The 21,354-nt window shown below is 38.1% G+C and overlaps 2 protein-coding genes across 5 annotated transcripts in view; one reads left to right on the top strand and one right to left on the bottom strand.

Moving 5' to 3' along the window:
• Positions 1 to 1,839: 1,839 nt before the first annotated feature.
• Positions 1,840 to 5,993, bottom strand: LOC127789301 (PWWP domain-containing protein 5-like). Its single transcript, XM_052318183.1, has 2 exons — positions 5,848 to 5,993; positions 1,840 to 5,674 (listed from the first exon to the last, which is right to left on the bottom strand). Exon 2 carries the CDS (start codon positions 5,652 to 5,654, stop codon positions 2,838 to 2,840), a length of 2,817 nt encoding a protein of 938 aa, XP_052174143.1. The 5' UTR covers positions 5,655 to 5,674; positions 5,848 to 5,993; the 3' UTR covers positions 1,840 to 2,837.
• A 2,915-nt stretch (positions 5,994 to 8,908) lies between these two features.
• The window catches only part of LOC127789302 (probable DNA helicase MCM8), a 69,616-nt gene continuing 57,170 nt past the window's right edge, over positions 8,909 to 21,354 (top strand). For all 4 annotated transcript variants that reach the window (XR_008020526.1, XR_008020527.1, XR_008020528.1 and 1 more), the window contains exons 1-8: positions 8,909 to 9,216; positions 18,210 to 18,350; positions 18,446 to 18,563; positions 18,679 to 18,901; positions 19,053 to 19,216; positions 19,910 to 20,173; positions 20,482 to 20,577; positions 20,754 to 20,906. Coding sequence is in view for 1 of the 4 variants with exons in the window: in XM_052318184.1 (XP_052174144.1) it covers positions 9,010 to 9,216; positions 18,210 to 18,350; positions 18,446 to 18,563; positions 18,679 to 18,901; positions 19,053 to 19,216; positions 19,910 to 20,173; positions 20,482 to 20,577; positions 20,754 to 20,906 (1,366 nt within the window). In the remaining 3 variants the exon portion in view is untranslated. The remainder of the gene's footprint in view (positions 9,217 to 18,209; positions 18,351 to 18,445; positions 18,564 to 18,678; positions 18,902 to 19,052; positions 19,217 to 19,909; positions 20,174 to 20,481; positions 20,578 to 20,753; positions 20,907 to 21,354) is intronic.

Genomic DNA, 21,354 nt, shown 5'->3' on the forward strand with positions numbered 1-21,354 from the left:
AATATGATTATCACAATTTGTAACTATATTATTTATAAATAAAATACATGTATGTACTTATTTTAAAATAACCTAATCTATTGATTTTAAAAAATATTAAATAATATAAAATTTATAAATATTAAGTTGATCATTTATCATTATTCATCCCTAATCAAAATTTTAAATATTAATTTACATATAATGTAAATTTCAAAATTTACCACTAAATTTACATTATTAAATCAACTCCTTTTATATGTAAATTTACAGTATTAAATTTACGGTATTAAATCACGAATTAACTCCTTTTATATGTAATCCAAGTTTATAAACAAATTAATTCATTTAAAATTACTTGACTCGTAAGCTCATACGAGTTGACTTTGACAACAATAAATATAATATATGAGAGTATGATTAATTAGCTAAAATTTTTATACAAGGCAGTAGGATTAAAGCTTAATATTTTTTCATACCTTGAAATGTGTACAACTGCTAATTTTGCAATTGTGTATCATACATTGAAATAACCACAATTACATATAGTTGAGGATACTTTAGCAAAATATTTAACCTTATTTGTGCATAAAATATTTTTATATAAAAAAATAATTAAACACCAGAAGATTGATAGTGATTTATGTGAATATGTGTGATTTTTTAATAAAAATAATATAGTTTTTTTTTTTCTCAATACCAACAATGAAACCCCCAAAAAAATACATTTAAACACAAAAAGACTTTCAAAATATTTTTCTTCATTTTTCCTGCTATCTAAACACACACAAAAAAAAAAAGAAAAAAAAAAAAAAAAAGAAAGAAGTAATCTGACAAAGCTCAAAAAAAGAATATTTTACCAGAAAAACATCTTACCTTTGAAACAAACAAAACCTTAATGTAAGAAACATAGAACATAATATTCTTTTCTTTTTTAACTGCCAAGTCAACATCTGAAGAACAACACATGGCAGTACCCTTTGCTCAACTTCAGCCACCGCGCAGTGTATTATTTGTGCAAGAAACAGAGAAAACTAACAAACAAACATAGAACTTCACCACCTACACTGAAGTGACTGAACAAAGCACATCAAAGCACCAAATCCAAGTTCTTTTACCTAGCAGCCCTAAGCACTAAATCCAAATTATTGCTGGATACTGTTGAGAGAGAGAGAGAGAGAGAGAGTACAGAACAGGGGCATAACCAGTTCAAATTAATCTGCAGCACAAATTATTTTGCTGCGGGAATTTTGATAGATGCGCCAGAATGAAAAAAGGATGTCCATATGCACGAAGCTTCCAGCCGCTTTGCAAGGGTCGGAAGAGGGGTTATCTTTGAGATGGCTTTATGCGCAACTGTAATTTCTTGAAATTAAAGTAACCGGTGGAACCAAAAAAACCAAAATATAAGGAAAAATTACATGTTATAATCATGAAGAAAGAGAGAGAGCTACACTTTAAAGCCACCATGCGGGATACAACTCAGCTCAAAGCCTCAAACTACACTATTGACAACACCAAGCTTGATCTTCCAATTACAGAAACAAGACCAAGTAAATAAATAAATGAAGGTTTGAATTTAGAAGATGAGATATTGAAAACCCAACAAAGCAATTAAAACACGGGCACCTCAACAAGTCCGCGATATAAAGTCAGTGTGACTACAGAATAAGCATATATTACCAAATTGTGTTGTTAATGTGCAGAAATTGAGCTACTCAACTTTCGACATAATGTGGTATAAACAAAATGTGTATATAGTGAGTAACATAACTCACAGCTCTCCCATAAAGCTTTCCCTTTTTCCTTGCAAAAGCAAATATATCTATATATATAATATAAAAGCTCCACCATTTTTGGCATAATAATAACAGCAGCAATATGGATGAGTGATGAGGCAGTAAAAATTTCCGTTAATAGAAAAGAAAATAAACCAGATACATTGTTCAAGGAGGGTTAGAATTAATTGGAGAGAACATCCACTTGAGTAAAAATACAAGATCCTACAGTAATGAAAAATAAAACATGGACAGCAGTGAACATATAAGCAGACTACAAGGCAGGAACCGAAGGGCTCTAATGCAGTCTTCATGTCGATGTGTTCATATACTTGTTCATTAAAAATTCCCCACCATACAAAACATAGAGTGATTACTATAGTTGCTATAAAATTATTCGGCCAATATTTCAGGTAAGCAATGAAATCAAGTTAATATATAACAAAGACCATTGGAATATAGTCATAAATGGTTAATCAAGCGACCAAACATGCCACTCTTCTTGTTTCCTAATTAAGAATTCCATACCATGCAACTGCATGACACCTGCTAAATTCAAAATACATCTATATCCAGCCTAACTTATGACCATAAACTGAACCTTTTTTCTTATAGGTAATGCTAATTGGACTCTAAACTCATATTGACTTTGGAAAATAACCTAAACCGCTCGGTATCCCATAAACCAGACTATATAAGCATTTCATCACAGAAAAAGAATGCATGCAGAAAGTCACCCCACTTTCTTTCTTATTCTGACGATCTGTGTTGCAACTGCCACATAAAAATGCACATAAACAAAATGGAAATTTCATAACTACTTCTTAAATATAAATTTTAAACGAATAAATTTCTAGAACGTTTACACAAAAAAAAGAAAGAAAAAAAGTCAGCAATATTATTGAGTCAGTGTTCTAGGGAGCTCTGAGCAGATCAGTAAAATTGAATGCACTCCTACTTGGACATATTTGCAAGCAGATGTTCAACTAATCCACCCAAGATAACAATGGGTTTATAAAAAACTATAACCACTGAATTATGTATAACTTTTCAAATACCTAAACAGAGGTGCATCAGTTATCAAGCAACACTTCCTTCCACAGATGTTGTGGCCTTCCTGCATTTCTTTGTTGCAGAATTAGAAGTTTTAAGCACAGGTGAGTAATCAAGGCGGTAACTGACCAATGAAGGCCCAAACATGCTGTATTTTCCAGTACTGCTGAAAGCAGTTTCAGCATCGGCACACCTCTTGAAGACCACCTTAACGAGGTGGAGTTTGCTCTTCTTCAGCACCACAGTCTCTGATTCCTCTAAAGGTCCATAACGGCTAAATATCTGGTTGAGATTTGGTATTGGAGGAACAGTATCCAAGTTTGTAAAGTTCAGAATTAATGCAGTTGGAATGCATTGTTCCTTACATTTCTCATCCACTGGACTGGTTGGTTTTGCCGCCAATCCAGAGTTCACAACAGCACTTTCCTGTTTCAAATTCAATTTTGAGTCCAACTCAAGAGCTGCTTCTGGTTCAATGATAGCGCTCCCCTTTCCATTTGAGGTCTCAAGTTCAAGTGATGCTTGCCCTTCAGTGTTGCTCCCCAATGTAGATAACTTTTTCCCAGTCTGCTTACCAGACACTTCTCTCATTGACTTTTCACGTTTTAACAAGGTTGAGTCCTCCAGGCAAAATGAATTCCTGAACTCAGAGAGAAAATCAACACTAGTACTCAATAAATGTTTCACTCCAATTGGATCTTTGGCAACAAGAAAGAGTCGTGAAAGCATCTCATTTGGAGGAGGACACTCTGCTAAAATGACCTGTCTTCTATTGGAAGATGTTTTGTTGCTTCCACCATAACCTGTTTTTCTATAAGTATTCTTTAGAATTGGAGTTGACACGGCTAGTTTCCGTGCAACCCTGGTTATGCTTTCTCCAATCCTTGAAGCATGTCTCGTGATCAATGGTGACAAAGAAGTTTTTCCGATCTTCGCCTTTGAGTCGTCAGGTATAATATCACCCGACTTGCGTTTCTTAACAGAAGAGTAAGTCAACTTCCTGCTAGCTTTCCTCCCAGGCTCACTCTCTTCATCTGACAAATTTTTGTGACTCTCAGACAGCAAGTCAGATATGCGCCTCTCTTTTTTGCTTGGGGACACACCATTTTTGGATATTTTTTTACGTTTCCTAAAAGAACTGTCTTGAGCAGTCAACTTTCCTTTTCCCATTGGAACTTGCTTGTTGCATGTGGGTGCACAAATTTCATTCCTATCCAGTCCCTCAGAACACTTCGTTTCACCTGTTAAAAGGGCGTTCGCTTCATCCTCCAATAAATCACCAAGCATTTTGAACTTGGGCAGCTGATAAAAACCCTTCCAACGGTTGAAAGCCAAGAGTTGGGCTCGTGCTGTGACAAATTTCAATTGATCAGTTCCATCAGATGGAGACTGTGCTAAAGCTTTCAAATAGTGGACAAGGTCAGTGGGGATAAAGGAGCCTGCACTTGAATTTTCATCCCCTCCATCTCTTCTACTTGATTCTTTCCGAACTCCAGCATTAACAATAATTTGTGTTTTGATGGATTTATACACCTCCTCTGACAAGCATAAACAAGCCAGGCCAAACTCAACCCGCCTCGAAACCTCTTCCAATGCACAATGCACAGCATGACAGAAAGCTTCCATACTGCTCTGTTTCTCCATTTTAGAAAAATGCTCATAGAATGGCTTGATCCGTGATGCTTCATTCCAAGCAAATGTCTCGTCCCCAAAATACGCTATCAAATAACGCTCCTTTTTGCAGTATCTCATTGCCTTTTCTGATGAATCAGCAGGATCAAAAATCTGTCCAGGCCACCATGGATGGCTCCTCACTTTGCCCCATACTAGGTCAGACGCATGAATCTGATTTTCATTTTCAGTCCAACATTCTTTCCCTTGAGTCTCCAGCAAACCATTATGTTTCAAGTGTCTTATCCCAACATATTGTGGCTGGTGAATGCCTCTTGTTGGTGCTTTAGTTACAACCTGTTGGTTTCCATCTGAACCAAACCCATTAATGTGAGGAGCTGCATCATCCACTAAATGAACTAATCTACTTGAGTCTCCTTTAATCTCAGTTCCTTCATTTTCTATGCTGCCACCATACTTCAAGTCCCCATCTGCCACTGCCAAAGACAGACTTCCATGTGGAAGTTGGTCAGAAAATTCTAAAACCCTGGAATTATCAGCTTTAACTCCACCATGTAAAGGCATCCTGGAAGAAACTGCCATGGGAACAGGGATCAAGCCCTCATACTCTAGATCGGAAAGTGCCACGCATCCAGCTCTCACGTTCATTTTCTCTTCAACAAGCTGAGAACCCTCATTCCTATCCCCTCCCTCCTCGGCAAAACTTGTTCCCCCCATTGCACCTTCTTTCCGTTCTACCTCAGAAAATGCACCAACATTCTTGCTCTCACGTTCTCTTTTCTCTGCTAAAGTCACATCCCCATCATCATTCCCCTCGAGGTCACTTTCAATCGATATATCAACCGCTTTAGCACCATTCACGCTATCTACATGTCTCGTTTCTGCTTCTTCCTCATAAAATGTACCAACATTCTTGCTCTCGCCTTCACTTTTCTCCGCTGAATTCGCATCCCCACCATCATCCCCCTCAAGTTCACTTTCAATCAACATATCAACCGCTTTAGCACCATCCACGCTATCTACACGCCCCGTTTCTGCCTCTGCTCCGTTCCGCCTATCTACAGACCCCAAGCCCTCGTCCACCGAACCCAATCCCGACGACCGGTCCGCTAGGGTTTCTGAAACGCCAGGTCCAACTGGTAATTCTGAAACGTTAGTCCCATTCATCTCGTCGTCCCGTCCAAGCGAAACGACGGCGGAGCTGAGGTCCATGCCTTCCTATCTCGCAAACCCTAACAAATACCATATACAATCACAACTCACTTCTACATCCAAGCTATCTAGATATGAATATCTGCATGCGTTTTCTACATAAATATTTACACAGCAAATATACGTTTTTGCGTGATGCAAATTAATGAATATCAGAAAACACAATTCGAAGAAGGAAAGGGAAGATGGATACCTGGTTTAATGAGCGATATCTTGCAGGAGATTTCGTTCGAGCTCAGAGCAATTGAGAAATAAATTGGGTTCTCTCTCGTTCCTTGCGAGAGAGAGAGAGAGGGAGAGAAAGAGAGAGAGAAGTTGCTGGTTTTGAACTCTTCAATTAGCTGCCCATCAATAAAAACCAACTGATGTTGGACGACACGTGTGTGAATCAATCAAGCTGGCTTTATATACCTGCTATATAAGCAGAATGTGATAAATTATTATTTTATCTTATGAAAATTTTAATAGATTTTTCTAGCCAGATTTCCATTCTTTTAATAGTACATAATAGCACTAAAATCAAACCATATATCTAGTTTTCATTTTTCATTGTGGAAACTAACAAAAAATTTATGAAATGCCTTGCAAATTGAAGGTTGTGTTAATGTTTGGATAATCTTAAATCAATTTATAAGTTTAAATGCATAATTTAGTGAATTAGCAACAGAATTCAAGTGGTGCGTGAGGTTAATCATTGCGTTAGAATGGAATATAAAGACTTATCGATAATATTACAAATATAACGTATTATGATATATCGTTAAATTTTGTTCACTCCTTTCCCCTTCTTTCTCTTGCTTTATAATTTTTTCGTCGCCACCTCACCTATCACTACCGCTGCATAGAGGGAAGGATGTGAAATGGCAACGATAAAGAGAATGTAATGGTAAAAGGCGAATGCTAAAGCACGAGACGAGAAGAAAGGGATATTTTGCAATTGAGTTAAGGGTATTTTTGTTATTTGAGTTATGTTTGTGCCAACCTATTAATTAGTCTTTATGTGTAATTAACAAAATTTTAATATTATTAGTTTTGTATTATTTTTTAATAAGTTAATATTTAGTCAACTTTAAACCGTTATTTAATAATTAATAGACAAAAGTAAAGTTAATTTTGGTATGTAGCAGTAAACACTGAAAATTAATGTACAGGTTTACATGATAAGAAAAATTATTGATGTGCAAACAGTTTCACTGTACGACCCAAGTGTTTAACTGACATCACATATTATTATTACTTTCGACGTTGAACCAAAAATAATTAAGTCCTTGTAAGGGGAACGTGTCGTGAACTCGTGATAAAGGGGGAAACTGAGGAAGGGGAATAATTACGATTGACAATAAATGGCAAATAAGTAATTTTGCGTCATGCATTAAAGGGTTGATGGTTAAATTCGATGTAAGCATTGCATCGGTACGATTAAGACATTATATATATGCGGTTGCATGGTGGATTTATTGAGACGCGAGAGGACAAATGATGATGTAAGTGCCACGCGTGCACTGTGGCAGTGTACGGGGATATAAGGGGGACACTGCACGTTCACATGATTTTGTAATTCCATCACTTATCTTCCAAAGGTGAAATCCTGGAGCTCACAGCTCCAACTCAAAAATTTTTGTAGGAGGAATTAATCACATAACTCAGTAGTAAGATTCGAATATTAAATTTTAATCAATTATATAGCTGTTATAGTCTAATGACTTTTAAGTTTCAACTCATGTTCGCCCTCAATAACTGAATCACGTGAGAGATTATAATTCATTATCTTAACTTATCAAAAATTTTACATGATATTATAACATATGTATTTTGATGACTCGCATCAATACATATAACAGTATCGATAGTTGACTTAATACCAATAATTATTTGATTTAAGTTAAGAGTTTGTAATCGACTCATGAATGTTGGATTGGATTTTATTTGTGTTAATCTCAACCTATATTTATGTATTTTTCTTTTTAATTTTTATTTTTTTTAATCAGCCTTGTTTTCTTAAATTTCAATTCAAATATGTTGCTTCAAATCAAATCTATAATTTAGTCCTAATTAAATTTATTTTAGTTGATCCAATACTAAAACTCACTAGATCCTTTATATTCTTTTTCTTTCTCTTCGCGTCACATATACCGTTCATGACTTCCTTCATGACCAAAGTTCATGCCTTCACCATCTCCATTTTTTTTGTTCAATTTATCATTCTCTATCATCCCCCAAATTCCCATCCCTCCAAAGGCATCGACGATTAGTGAGGGTTTTCAAATAATTATATAAAATAATTTTTGTTATATATAAATTCATTACATTAATTTTCTTAATTTATAACTTATACGCTCTAAATTATTGGATCTGCCTTTAATTAAACAATCAAGTAATGATAAAAATACTTGATTGTCAAATGAGATAAACTATTTGTTTTGGTAGTTTTAAACCGTTTCGAACATAAATTTAATCACATTTTGGGCACCACAACAAATATAATAAAACACTATTTACCATGCTAAAATTGAATAACAGTCAATTTTAGTTAATTTTAAAGGTAAAGTTTATTTGATAGGTTTTGATAATAATATTTATTTTTTTAATTTATTAAGTAAAAAGGATTTGGTGTTTGAAAAATTAATTATTATTTACAAATTATAAATTCAAATATTATTAATATAATTAATTTGCATGTTATAACCAAGATACATAGAAAATATTTTAAAAAAACACTTTATTAGTAAATTTCCATAATACAAGAACTTCATGTTTGTTTATATAAAAGTACAGATAATAATAAAAATAAATAATATAGAGATATAAGATATTTTACTTAAATTTAACGGGGACTCTAAAAATTAATAAATATGAAATAATTATAAAAAATAATATAAATTTATAATGCAACTACAATGAGACATAAGTGTTAATTTAGCTATGCAGTGTTTATTAATTAAAATATATATTAAAACAAATAAGATATGAAAAATATGTTAGGTAAAAATACTTTTAATTATGTTTGTTAAACTTATCTAAAAAAAAGTCATGTAACTTATTATCTTGAATTTTTCAGATAAATTGATATTTTCTTTAATTCAGATAAGTTATTTTAAATCTTATAAATAAATTATTTTGATATAATTTTATCTTGTTTAAATTAATAAATGTTATATTAAAATATAAATTTATAGGAGAGGCCTTGCGCGCATGTTAGTAATAACCAAGGTCGCTTCATAGAATACGCACGCGCTGGAGCATTACGCCTCACTTCTTTTCCTCGCAGCAATTCACTTCCTTCAGTTCCTTCCCGCCAAACAAGAGATCAATTTCAAGGGCATTTCTGAGACGGTGATTTTCCGCACCGATCGAGATGTACGGAACTCCAGGAGACAGCTTGATGAGTTCCCACTTGAACTCCAAGCATCGATCGAATCACACAAGCGACGTTGCGAGCATATTGGCTACGTACTTTCCGGATGTTGATCTATCAGCCGATGAATCGAAATCCAAGTTGAAGGTCACGTCCGATCTTGTTAGCCTCTTATCTACCCAAGCGGGACAACGTCTACTATCTCAGGTTATGTATCTATCTATATTTATGTTTATGCTTTATAAATCATTTCCTGTGGTTTGATGTCTTCAGAAGGGAAATTTCGGGTTTCTGAGTGTACAAACTTGTTGAATGATATTTGGTGGAAATTAAGTATTACCAAGGATTTCATGTTTGGAAATTTAGCCTGCGGACAAACTTGTTGAGTTGGATCAAATTAAGATCCTTTTATTGCATTGCTTAAAATGTACCAGCGTAGCTACATAGGAAACACATGCTTAACAAGCCTGTCTTCATGCTGCATTAGCTTGCATCCACTGTGTTTGTTCTTATTTTGCCACTATGTGCAGAATTTTAATTAATTTGTAGCGATGCATTCAATAATAGTTTTGTTTATCAGTGTCACATTCTGTTTTGTTAGACTTGATAATGTTGTGCCTCAAATGCATCAATTCAAGACCAGGGGGTGGGGGGACGTAAATGTACTATGGGGAAGAAAACAATAATCCACTGTTGATATATTGGATTACTTATGAAAAGGATACAATTTCTCATTGCCTCTTTCAATTTTTTCACAAAGATTTTGAGCCATGTGATTAAGACAAGCTAAATTGATCAAACCACTTTCAAGACATTCATCTATTGACATAATTTTCATTTAATGCACCAAATATATCAAAGTGGTAATTGCATATAATCAAACAACCATGAAATGGTGCTACCGTGAATACGTAAAAAGAGTAGGGGTTCCAACATGTTTTTATCATGAAACCACTTGCAAATTAGAGAAAAGTGTTAAGAATGGCATTTCACAATGATAGCTGTTGTTAGTGCAAGCAACAAGTATGCTGCTTGCTAAATTCTAAAATCTGTCACAATAGAAAACTTAGACGATGGTGGCTTCGCTTGATAGCAGACACCTACAAAGTATGACTTCTAGACTTCTAGATGTGGAATCACTTTACTTAAGACTTAATTCACTATCACTTTACTTAAGATTTAATTCACCCCCACTAAACCAAAAACTAAATTGGTGTGCATTGGGGTATCCTTAAATGGCCTTTAGCACAAGCCTATGTTTGAATGTGTTATGCACAAAATGTATTTCAAACCACTTGAGCGTTCACTAGTGACAACTTGACTATATAACGCTTGAAGATTATTTTCTACATTAAACAAAATTTAAGGATGATTTAGAAGTATCAAAATTTCTCTATATCTTTTGAACTAAGTGCAAACTCTATTTATAGGGTTTTTTTTTTGTTTTTATGTCGTTTTAGAAAGATTGTGACTTTTTGAATCATCACAAAATTAGCTATTGTAAGAAGTTAATAGTTGTGACTTTTTAAATGGTCACACTTCCCAACTACCAAATCTAGATAGTCCTAGAATATTGTGCATAAATGAGAATATCTATTTGATTTGAACTTCTGCATGGTGAAATTTAGCTCTTGTTGTTACTCAGAATTAATTGGTAGACCAAGCTTTGAACCAACCATCCTGTATTGACAAACATACACAATTCACACAAGATTGTTTGCACTAAAGATTGCTTAGGTAATCTGATGGTATTCTGGACTTGCGTCCATGTCCTTCTCATGCATGTTTAGAAGCTGAGTTTTAACTCTTTGAAGCGACATCACTTCACATTCACATAGGTAGACTTTATCAAAAGTTGCCCATGATTCAACACTCCACAGAATAATATTATAATGTCTATTAAGAGCATTACACTCACTCATCTTTTAACATCTGGATACCAAGTTTTTTTTTCCCACCTAGGGATGGAACTTATTTTATTCTAAGTGCTTGCATTCATTGTAACGATATACTTTAACTCATTGAAATCAGGGCTTGATGCTGTATCAAGTGCTGAGTTGAGGTTTCAGCATCGCTGGTCAGATTTTATGGGCTTGAGACCCATCCCTATGGATATGTTTAACATCACATCCTTGGCTAATCCTTTTGGCAAAGGATCTGCCAAATTCTTACACAACTTGACAAAGTCCATAGGGATCACTTGAGTTATGAGTATGAGTTGCTTTGCATAATATATTTAAGTTCAATGTCCATAGACTTCTTATTGTAGACCTAATGTCACAACCCAAGGGTTGGTATGTAATTAGATGGATATTAGAGGGGTATGGCCAGCTATTACAGGCTGTTATAACTGTAATAACCCACTTGGCATGGCAGCCTAGTTGGCACATGGCCACTTGGAGGTTCTAGAAAGTTAGTTAGAAGGAGCCTCTATTGTAACCAACTCCTATAAATAAGAAGCTGCTCATGAGGATGGGGATATGTGAAGATTATTCCACAAGTCCTTTCCTTCCAATCCTATCTCAATTCTCCAACTCTCCCTCTCTCTTTCTCTCTCTATTGCTCACATTTCCTTTCCCGCTACCTGTCTTTTCCTAAAATTCTAGAAATACAACTGGTCAGATCCATAGATCTGACATTTGGTATCAGAGCTAGCGACCTAGTGGAGGGTAGCATGGTCGACGGAACGCGAGCAAAGCAGGCGGAGGCGCGGGTGGATGCTATGGAAGCCGAGTTGCGCCAGAACCAGGCGCAAGTGGAGAATCGCTTGGAAACCTTGGAGTTGGGAATACAGAATACTCAGGAAGAGATCAATCGAAGTATATCGGAATACACGACCAATTTGGACCTGGTAGCGGGCGGAATTAGATCGGAATTCACTGGATACGCGACCAACTTCGATAGAGCCATTAACGGAATCAGGGAAGAGTTCGCCGGCTTAAGCCAACAGCTAAGCCAGCAGGTTAGTGCGGCTTTGGGTATATTTGCTCGGCAACCCCAGACCAATTTGCCGACTGACTTTCCCTCGAGGGCCTCTTCGGCGCCAATTTTGACTACACCGTGAGCTAGGCAAGGAATGGATGACCCAGTGGAGGTCAAGGATCGGGAGGAAACAAAGGATGATGTAACGAACCGAGGAGGGCGAATCAACCACTCCAATCCTCAAGGGCCGAGGATGGACATTCCCCTGTTTGAGCGTGATCGACCTCAATGGTGGGTACGACGTTGTGAAAGAGTCTTCTACCAATATCGAGTGGCGGAGGGGGATAAGGTAAATATGGCTGCGACTTACTTGGATGATGTGGCTGATGCCTGGTTCCAAAATTGGAGCAGGGGCAGAGAAGAGTTGAGTTGGCCTAGATTTGTGAACGACATATGCAATCGGTTTGGAGAGAAGACAAGGACTAACGTCATAGAAGAATTCAATAAACTCAAGCAGAAGGGATCGGTGGAGGAATACTTAGTGAAATTTGAGGAGCTGCGATCATTGTTATCATTAGCTCACCCCTCTTTGGACGAAGCTTATTTCGTGTCTAGCTTCATTAGCGGGTTGGACGAACAAATCCGTCCCACGGTTAAGATGCTCTATCCTACTTCGGTGGGTCAAGCCGCTAAACAAGTGTATTTGCATGAAATGGCGTTGGACGCCTTTGTCAAGAGGCATTGATTATTTCCTAAAGGGAGTCGGGAGGAGAATCCATATGGGACTCCCAGTAAGGGTAGCAATCCACCATGGCAGAAGAATGGGATGACAGGAAGACCTCAGCTAGCGCCAAACCTGACTAAAGATCTCACGCTAGATCAGAAGCGGCAACTGAGATTATGTTTTCGTTGTGGCGAGAAGTTCGGCCCAGGACACCAATGCAAGCGTATGTTACTTACGATGGAAGGCCTCCAGAGTGACGAGACGGAACAAGATGGGGGGGAGGACCTTCGGGCACCAGAGGAAGAAGACGAAGGAGGGGAAATCTCAATGCATGCATTGCAAGGTCATGCATCAGGCAGAGTACTAAAGGTAAGGGGAACAGCACGAAAGAGGAGTCTGGTGGTACTCATTGATAGCGGTAGCACCCACAGTTTCCTTGATGAGGAAACAACCTCCACCCTCCAGTGTGAACTGCTGGCAACTACCCCTTTGTCAATGATGATTGCAAATGGAAGCAAAATGGTAAGCCACTACAAATGCAGGGAGTTCAAATGGAAGATGGGGGGTCATGAGTTTGCAGTAGATTTAAGGATTCTCCGACTTGGGGGATGCCACATTGTGTTGGGTGTAGATTGGATGATGACGGTAAGCCCTTTGGTATTTGACTTCAACACCCTAGAGGTCACCTTTGACAAGGAGGGCCGCAAAATCACTTTAAAAGGATGTCAGGAGACAGGGGAGTGCAAGGCAGTATCAGGCAAACGATTACAGAAGCTGCTGGATCAAGGGGGAACACTGGTAGGGCAGCTACATTCCTTATACGCCCTGGAGAAGGGCAACTACTGCGGAGAGAGCATACTAAGAACCAGAGGCCAACCTACAGTCCACTCAACTGAGCTCAGCCATGACCAGGTACATTTTCTTGATCCTATTCACACATTGTTGATGGAGTTTGAGGATTTGTTTGCCATTCCTACTAGCCTACCCCCACATCGATTCCTTGACCACTCCATCTATCTCAAACCCAATGTTGAACCAGTTAACCTAAGAACCTACCGTTATTCACCTGTCCAAAAAGTAGAAATTGAGAAACTCATCAAAGACATGTTGAACAAATCCCTCATTCAACCCAGCCAGAGTCCCTTTGCTTCTCCAGTCTTGTTAGTAAAGAAAAAAGACGGAACATGGAGGTTTTGTGTCGACTATCGGCAACTAAACACACTCACCATCAAGAATAAATTTTCCATTCCCATCATTGAGGACCTCTTAGATGAGCTAACTGGAGCAACCATCTTTTTGAAGTTAGATCTCACCTCAGGTTACCACCAAATCCGAATGAACCCAAAAGACTACTACAAAACAGCCTTTAGGACACACCAAGGACACTATGAGTTCTTGGTAATGCCTTTTGGTCTTACTAATGCACCAGCCACCTTCCAAGCTCTCATGAATCACATTTTTGCTCCCTACCTTCGAAAATTTGTGCTGGTTTTCTTTGATGACATATTGATCTACAGCCCCAGCCTGCACCAGCATGTCAACCACCTAAGAACGGCATTTGAAATCCTCAAAAACCATCAACTCTTTGTGAAAAAGTCTAAATGTACCTTTGCAGAGCCAAGAGTGGAATACCTAGGCCATATAATTATCGGCCAGGGGGTCAGTACAGACCCACAGAAGGTGGCAACCATGGAGAACTGGCCTAAACCAAAATCACTGAAAGAATTGAGGGGTTTCTTGGGGCTCACTGGCTATTTTCGGCGTTTCATCAGGGGCTATGGGGTACTAAGCAAACCTCTAACTGTTTTACTTAAAAAGAATAATTTCCATTGGGGCTATGAGGCAGACAAGGCTTTTGAAGCATTAAAGGGTGCCATGACTCAAGCTCCAGTATTGGCCCTTCCCGATTTTTCGAAGGAATTTGTGCTGGAGACGGATGCCTGCGATGTGAGAGTAGGTGCTGTCCTAAGTCAAGAGGGTAGATTGATATCGTACTTGAGCCAAGCCCTTGCACCCAGGCATTTAGGCCTCAGCATATACGACAAAGAACTATTGGTGGTACTAATGGCAGTGGATAAGTGGAGGTATTATCTAGAAGGCAGGCGGTTCGTCATAAGGATAGACCATGAAAGCTTGAAGTTCTTGTCTCAGCAAAGGGCGAACAATCAACTGCAACGTAAAGGGATTACTAAATTGATGGGTTATGACTATCTCATCCAATACAGAAGGGGAAAGGAAAACTTGGTGGCGGATGCGTTATCCAGGAAGGAAGAACTGGACGTTTGCCACGCCATTTCAGCTTTGGTACCCGATTGGGTGCAGGAGATATCTAATAGCTATGAGAACACGACTTGGATTAAGGACAAAATCACCGGGCTGGCAGTACAACCTCAAGGAGACACGAGATACACCTTTCAGGGCGGCTTGTTGAAGTATCAAGGCCGAGTGGTCATAGGTGACAACGAGCAGTTGAGGGGCAGAATATTGCAAGCACTGCATGACTCTCCCATAGGGGGCCATTCAGGGTTACATGTTACATACCGCCGGGTAAGACAGTTATTCTATTGGCCAGGTCTCAAGAAGGACACCACTCAATATGTGCTGCAATGCCCCACCTGCCAAAGGTGCAAGCATGAGCAAGTTCCATATCTCGGCCTTTTACAACCATTGGAGATTCCCACCCAAGCTTGGGAACAGATCTCAATGGATTTCATTGAGGCCCTACCTAAATCGGAAGGATTTGACACCATCCTGGTCGTCGTCGATCGTCTAACTAAGTTCGGCTACTTCATCCTCCTTGCTCACCCCTTCACAGCCACTGAAGTAGCCAGGAAATTGATGGATAACGTCTTTAAGGTTCACGGGGTACCGAAAGCTATGGTTTCAGATCGAGATAAAATATTTACATGCTAATTTTGGAAAACATTGTGCCAGGGGCTCAACATAGGGCTGCAAATGTCATCAGCTTACCATCCGGAGACCGATGGGCAAACTGAATGCGTCAACTAGTGTTTGGAGACTTACCTAAGGTGCCTCTGTTTTACCAAACCCCGAAGTTGGAGCCGTTGGTTATCATTGGCCCAATGGTGGTATAACACCAACTTCCATACAACCTACAAAAGAACCCCATTTGAGGCTTTATTTGGCTATCCTCCTCCTATCATTCCTACACTCTAGTAGAAGTATCAGCTGACCACTACCTACAGGCAAGATAGGATGCTCTTCTGGTGATAAGGAGGGAACTCAGCATGGCCCAGCAAAAGATGAAACAACAGGCCGACAAACACCGCACTGATCGGACCTTTAAGGTAGGCGACGAAGTATTTCTGAAGGTCAAAAGGTTCCAACGACACTTATTTCACAAGGGACCTATCTCTAAAATTAGCCCCAAGTACTATGGTCCCTTCAAAATATTGGCTAAGATCGGCACTGTCGCCTATAAGTTGCAATTACCTGACGGTGTGGGGTTACATCCAATATTTCATGTGTCTCTTCTCAAGAAGGTAGTGGGAACTGCGGTTGATGCTAGCCAGGATCTACCAGAGCTATAGGATGATGCGGTTATGGAAGGTGAACCGAAGGTAGTGATCGATTGACGGGTCATTTACAGGGATTCCCTGCCCATCACCCAGGTCCTAGTCCAATGGACACACCTACATCCGGGCAATCCCACCTGGGAATACCTGCTGGCGCTCCTTCAGCGTTACCCCCAGATGATCGGCCTTCTCTAATTTCTTGAGGGCAAGAAATATTTTAAGGGGTGGGGAGTGTCACAACCCAAGGGTTGGTATATAATTAGATGGATATTAGAGGGGTATGGTCGGCTATTACAGGCTATTATAACTGTAATAACCCACTCGGCATGGCAGCCTAGTTGGCACATGGCCACTTGGAGGTTCTTGAAAGTTAGTTAGAAGGAGCCTCTATTGTAACCAACTCCTATAAATAAGAAGCTGCTCATGATGGGGATATGTGAAGATTATTCCACAAGTCCTTTCCCTCCAATCCTATCTCAATTCTCCAACTCTCCCTCTCTCTTTCTCTCTCTATCGCTCACATTTCCTTTCCCGCCACTGTCTTTTCCTAAAATTCCAGAAATACAACCGGTCAGATCCATAGATCTGACACCTAACTATACGCATTTGACAATGCCCATTACTATCAAAATGAATTGATATCAGTGACATTGATTTTGGCCACAAAAGAATTTCATACAACAAATCCTCAAGCCTTTATGCTTTTCTTTTTCTTTTATTGGGTAAAAGAAAACCATCATGCTTATTTACTTGCTAATCCAATGCTACAAATTCTGCAGCTACGGTGGAATATATTATACATGATTGTTTCTTGGATCCTCAAGAAACAATACCTCCATCAAACATGAAGATCTACCTGCTTGTTGAAGCATGATCTTTCAAAAGTTATGACTTTTTGATTAGTCACAATATTAACTACCTTGAATAGTTAGTAGTTGTGACTTCTGAAATAGTCACAAAATTAACTACTTTTAGTATGTTTCTAGCAATAGAGGTGTCTCTTAGGAAGGTTTTAGAAATTAACAACTTCTTAGTAATTTTGAAAATGTTCTAACAGCAGCCATTTTTTGCACTTCATGATACTTACATTAACTGACCTTTATCTTATTAGTTAATCCAACTGGCAGTCTGGCACCTGACTACTCTGATTATGACATTGTTAATCTTTCCCCTCTCAAACAATGGCTTCCTCTACTTTTGGATTGATCTCCTGCTGAAATCATCATTGAGAATCTTGTTTGAGGAATACTAAATTATGCTTACAAGATAATACATTGCATTCAAGTCAATTATTTCACTATAAACTGCCCCTGCCACTCCTTAAACCAAATTCAGACTAAGAACTTGCTAAATATGTAGAGAGGTACTTCTCAAATAGGTATAGTTTTTTTTTCTTTGCATTATATTGTGATAGCTGTCTCCATACCTTATTTGGAGTTCTATAAATACTGGCCAGCCCATGGATTGACCTGTGAACAAGGTAAACCCAATGGAACCAAAAACTGGGTTACCACGCTGGGTGGAAGATGATCCAAAAAGCAAAGGCTTGTCCAGCTAAAGGCAATACCTTTGGAAGATTACCTTATTATTATGAAATATTGCAATTGGTATATTTCAGTTTGGCCAACTTGGCCACTTAGGATCTTTCTTCCAAGTTCCTGCATAATCCTTCTCAAAGAATAATGAAGTGCTTAAAGATTAAAACAAGGATGCTTCTTGGAACTACCTACCAATCACCTAGCTGTAACTATAAATTACTAGTGGACAACAATTTTTTGTTGCTAAGGAATTATGATGTTTTTTCCCTTTAGATGGGCAATGTATGCTGTTGCTATTGAAGCCAAGGGAATCACTTTAGTGGTGTTCGTTCACTGAAGTATTTGTGTTTCTCATTTCCTTGCTAGTTTTCTAGTCTCCACTGCCCATGGTTTGTATTGTTGATATAGTCTCACTTATAGTTATTCTTCTTGTAATATAAAACCAAATGGAGGACATTAATGTTTACACCAATTTAACAGGTAAAGGATAATGATGGCATATGTTTTCTGCCCTTAGACTTCCAGCACTTCCAAAAAATATGTGAGCAGCAGGAATTGTATACAATGTTTGCGGAAAAGCCTAAGGAAGCTTTGTCATGCATGAGTGCTGCAGTTCACAAGGTACAAAGTGAAAATCGGAGGTTTTAATTAGCATTTCACACACTTCATCAGCACTATTCCTGCCTTGGTTGTTACTAACTCTGTACTGGAAGTAGGTCCTGTCTATTAAATTGGGGGATAACATGTTGGATGAAGACTCAAAGATAAATATCCGTCTCCACAACTACCCTGAATCAAGTATTACTTTGAGGAACTTAAAAGCAGCTTATATTGGTAATTCTGTTTTTTGGTTAGATTGTAGTTTTTTTCTTAAATTTGATGCTAGCTTCAACACAAGGAACTTAAAGTTGAAGAAATGAGGATATTTTTTGATCTGCTCGTATGACAGGCAGGCTTGTATCAGTGCGTGGTACTGTAGTAAAAGTTAGCACTGTGAGGCCTCTGGTCATACAAATGAGTTTTTCCTGCACGAAATGTGGAACCAACATTATACGTAACTTTCCTGATGGAAAATTTTCACCACCACCGACTTGTGTCATGCTTGGCTGCAAGAGCAGAACTTTTAATCCAGATAGATCTACTGCTCGAACCATAGACTTTCAGAAAATAAGGCAAGCATATTAATGCCATCTTTAATGTTTGCTATTCCTGCATTTTCCTTTCATTCAGTCTTTTTAATTTAATATAACAACTCATATTCTCTCTCTGTGTCTCTGTCTGTCTGTCTGTCTCTCTCTCTATATATGTATTTATATATTATAGGCTTCAGGAGTTGCTGAAGCCTGAACATCATGAAGAAGGCCGGGTGCCTCGAACTGTAGAATGTGAATTGACTGAAGATCTCGTGGATGCATGCATTCCTGGAGATGTAGTTACTGTTACTGGTATCATAAGAGTGATAAACAATTACATGGATATTGGAGGAGGTATAGAAAAATTATTTCTTCAATATTGATTTTTGCTGGCACATTGTAATGAACATTTATTTCAATTTACCTTCTAGGCTTTTATCCCCTAAGCAATGTGTTGACTTTAGTATTTGTATAATCTACTTTCTGCACCACAAGCAAATTATGTAGTCAACATTAATATACATGTCCTTAATGGTTTTGGCAAGACAACAGAGTATATTGATATGGAAATTGTTAGAGAATCCTGAATTAATGGAACCCAAAATTAATGGGATTGATATCAGTATTTTTGGTAGTTATCTTCTGGTTTATCTTGCCTATTGTATCCATTTATAAGTTAGGAATTATTTCCATTTTTCTTATAGTCAATATCCTAGATTAGGAAATGTCTTCTGTATATATTACAGCATCCTAGAGAATAATGAAATCAGTGTGAGTGTTATTCACCCTAAACCCTATCTTGTTCAGAAATTATTGCATTGCAAGATTGAGCAAAGAGAAGAACAGACTGCACCTTTCATCTCTTGCCTCTGTGCCATTGGGCTTGAGTGTTATGTCTGTTGCCATGGTACAGAAAAATATTTTGAGTCCCTATTATAGCTGGATGCATCTTTCACAATCCCATTGATTTATAATTTGATTTAAACTTCTGAATTGAAAATTATAAGCTGTAGTAAAAGTAACTTCAACAATGGTTGAATATTTCAGGAAAATCAAAAAGCAAGAATCAAGGATTATACTATTTGTACCTGGAAGTAGTTTCAATTAAAAATTCCAAGTCACAACATCTGCCTGGGGATTTCCAAGACGCCAATGCTGATGCTAGAGCTACAGAGCTGTTGGATTTATTTACATTTTCTCCAAGAGATCTGGAATTTGTTGTTAAGTTCTCAGAAGAGCATGGACCAGATATCTTCCGCCAAATTCTTCAATCTATTTGCCCCTCCATTTATGGACACGAGCTCGTCAAAGGTAATATATATAAAGTGTTTTTCTCTTATTGAATGCGTCCTCAAGCATTCATTTTTTCCTTACCATTTTTCTTGGTAATTGGTACAAACAAAAACATTGAAAATCAATCCTCTAACCCCTGCAACTTACTTTCTATGCCATACCTGTAATGTAGGATTGATGCTATTTCTAAAATCCATTGATACTTTCTGCTTTACAAAAGTCAAAATATAAACCATGTGGTGTTCAACTCTGTATAAGCCATTGTTCAATCAGCTGAAAAAAGATGATCTGATGCATTGATGCCAGCTTACTATTTTTCTTAACAGCTGGAATAACATTAGCACTATTTGGAGGTGTGAGAAAACATTCAATGGATCTGAACAAGGTCCCTGTCAGAGGAGACATCCATGTCATAATCGTAGGTATGCAAACTTCTTTTTCTTGTAAGATAATTGTTTCTTGACAACTACTTTACCTTCTATGCCAGTATGAGATAAATATCTCCATTCGTTCAGAAGTCAGCAACAACAGTGTAACTCTTCAACTGTGGTACTGTAGACAACACAAACTAATTTAATGATAAAATTTGCAATGCTAGGTGATCCTGGACTGGGCAAGAGCCAAATACTGCAAGCAGCTGCTGCCATTTCTCCACGTGGCATTTATGTGTGTGGCAATGCCACAACCAATGCTGGCCTTACTGTTGCTGTGGTGAAAGATCCTATGACAAGTGACTTTGCTTTTGAGGCTGGTAGTTGCTCCTTGGCTCTCTTTTCTTCTTTGATCAAATCATGATGCTTTGCCATCTTACTTCATATGAACTTTTCTGTTTGGGAAGAAATTGGTCTACTTGTGATTCCAATCATAATTGATTGGTGAATGTAGCAAGGAAACATTAAGAATAACAAAAAGGGCATCCCTAGTACATGAGGCTGGGGTTGGCAACAGGGCGGGGCAGGGGCGGGGGCGGGGGCGGGGGCGGGTGGGCCTACCTTGTCCCCAACAAACCGTGGGGCAAGGGTTTTCACCTCATTCCCCGCCTTAGTAGGGTGTGGGGAGGGGTCGGGGCACCTTGAACCCATTTTTCCACAAGATTTGGTAAGGGCTGGGTGGGGTGCTCCAAAGCCAAATCTATATATTCACATATAAAATATATTTATATATAGAAAATATATAGAATGGATAATATTTTTTTATAT

This window comes from Diospyros lotus, chromosome 13 (assembly GCF_014633365.1).
Source record: "Diospyros lotus cultivar Yz01 chromosome 13, ASM1463336v1, whole genome shotgun sequence".
NCBI lineage: Eukaryota > Viridiplantae > Streptophyta > Magnoliopsida > Ericales > Ebenaceae > Diospyros > Diospyros lotus.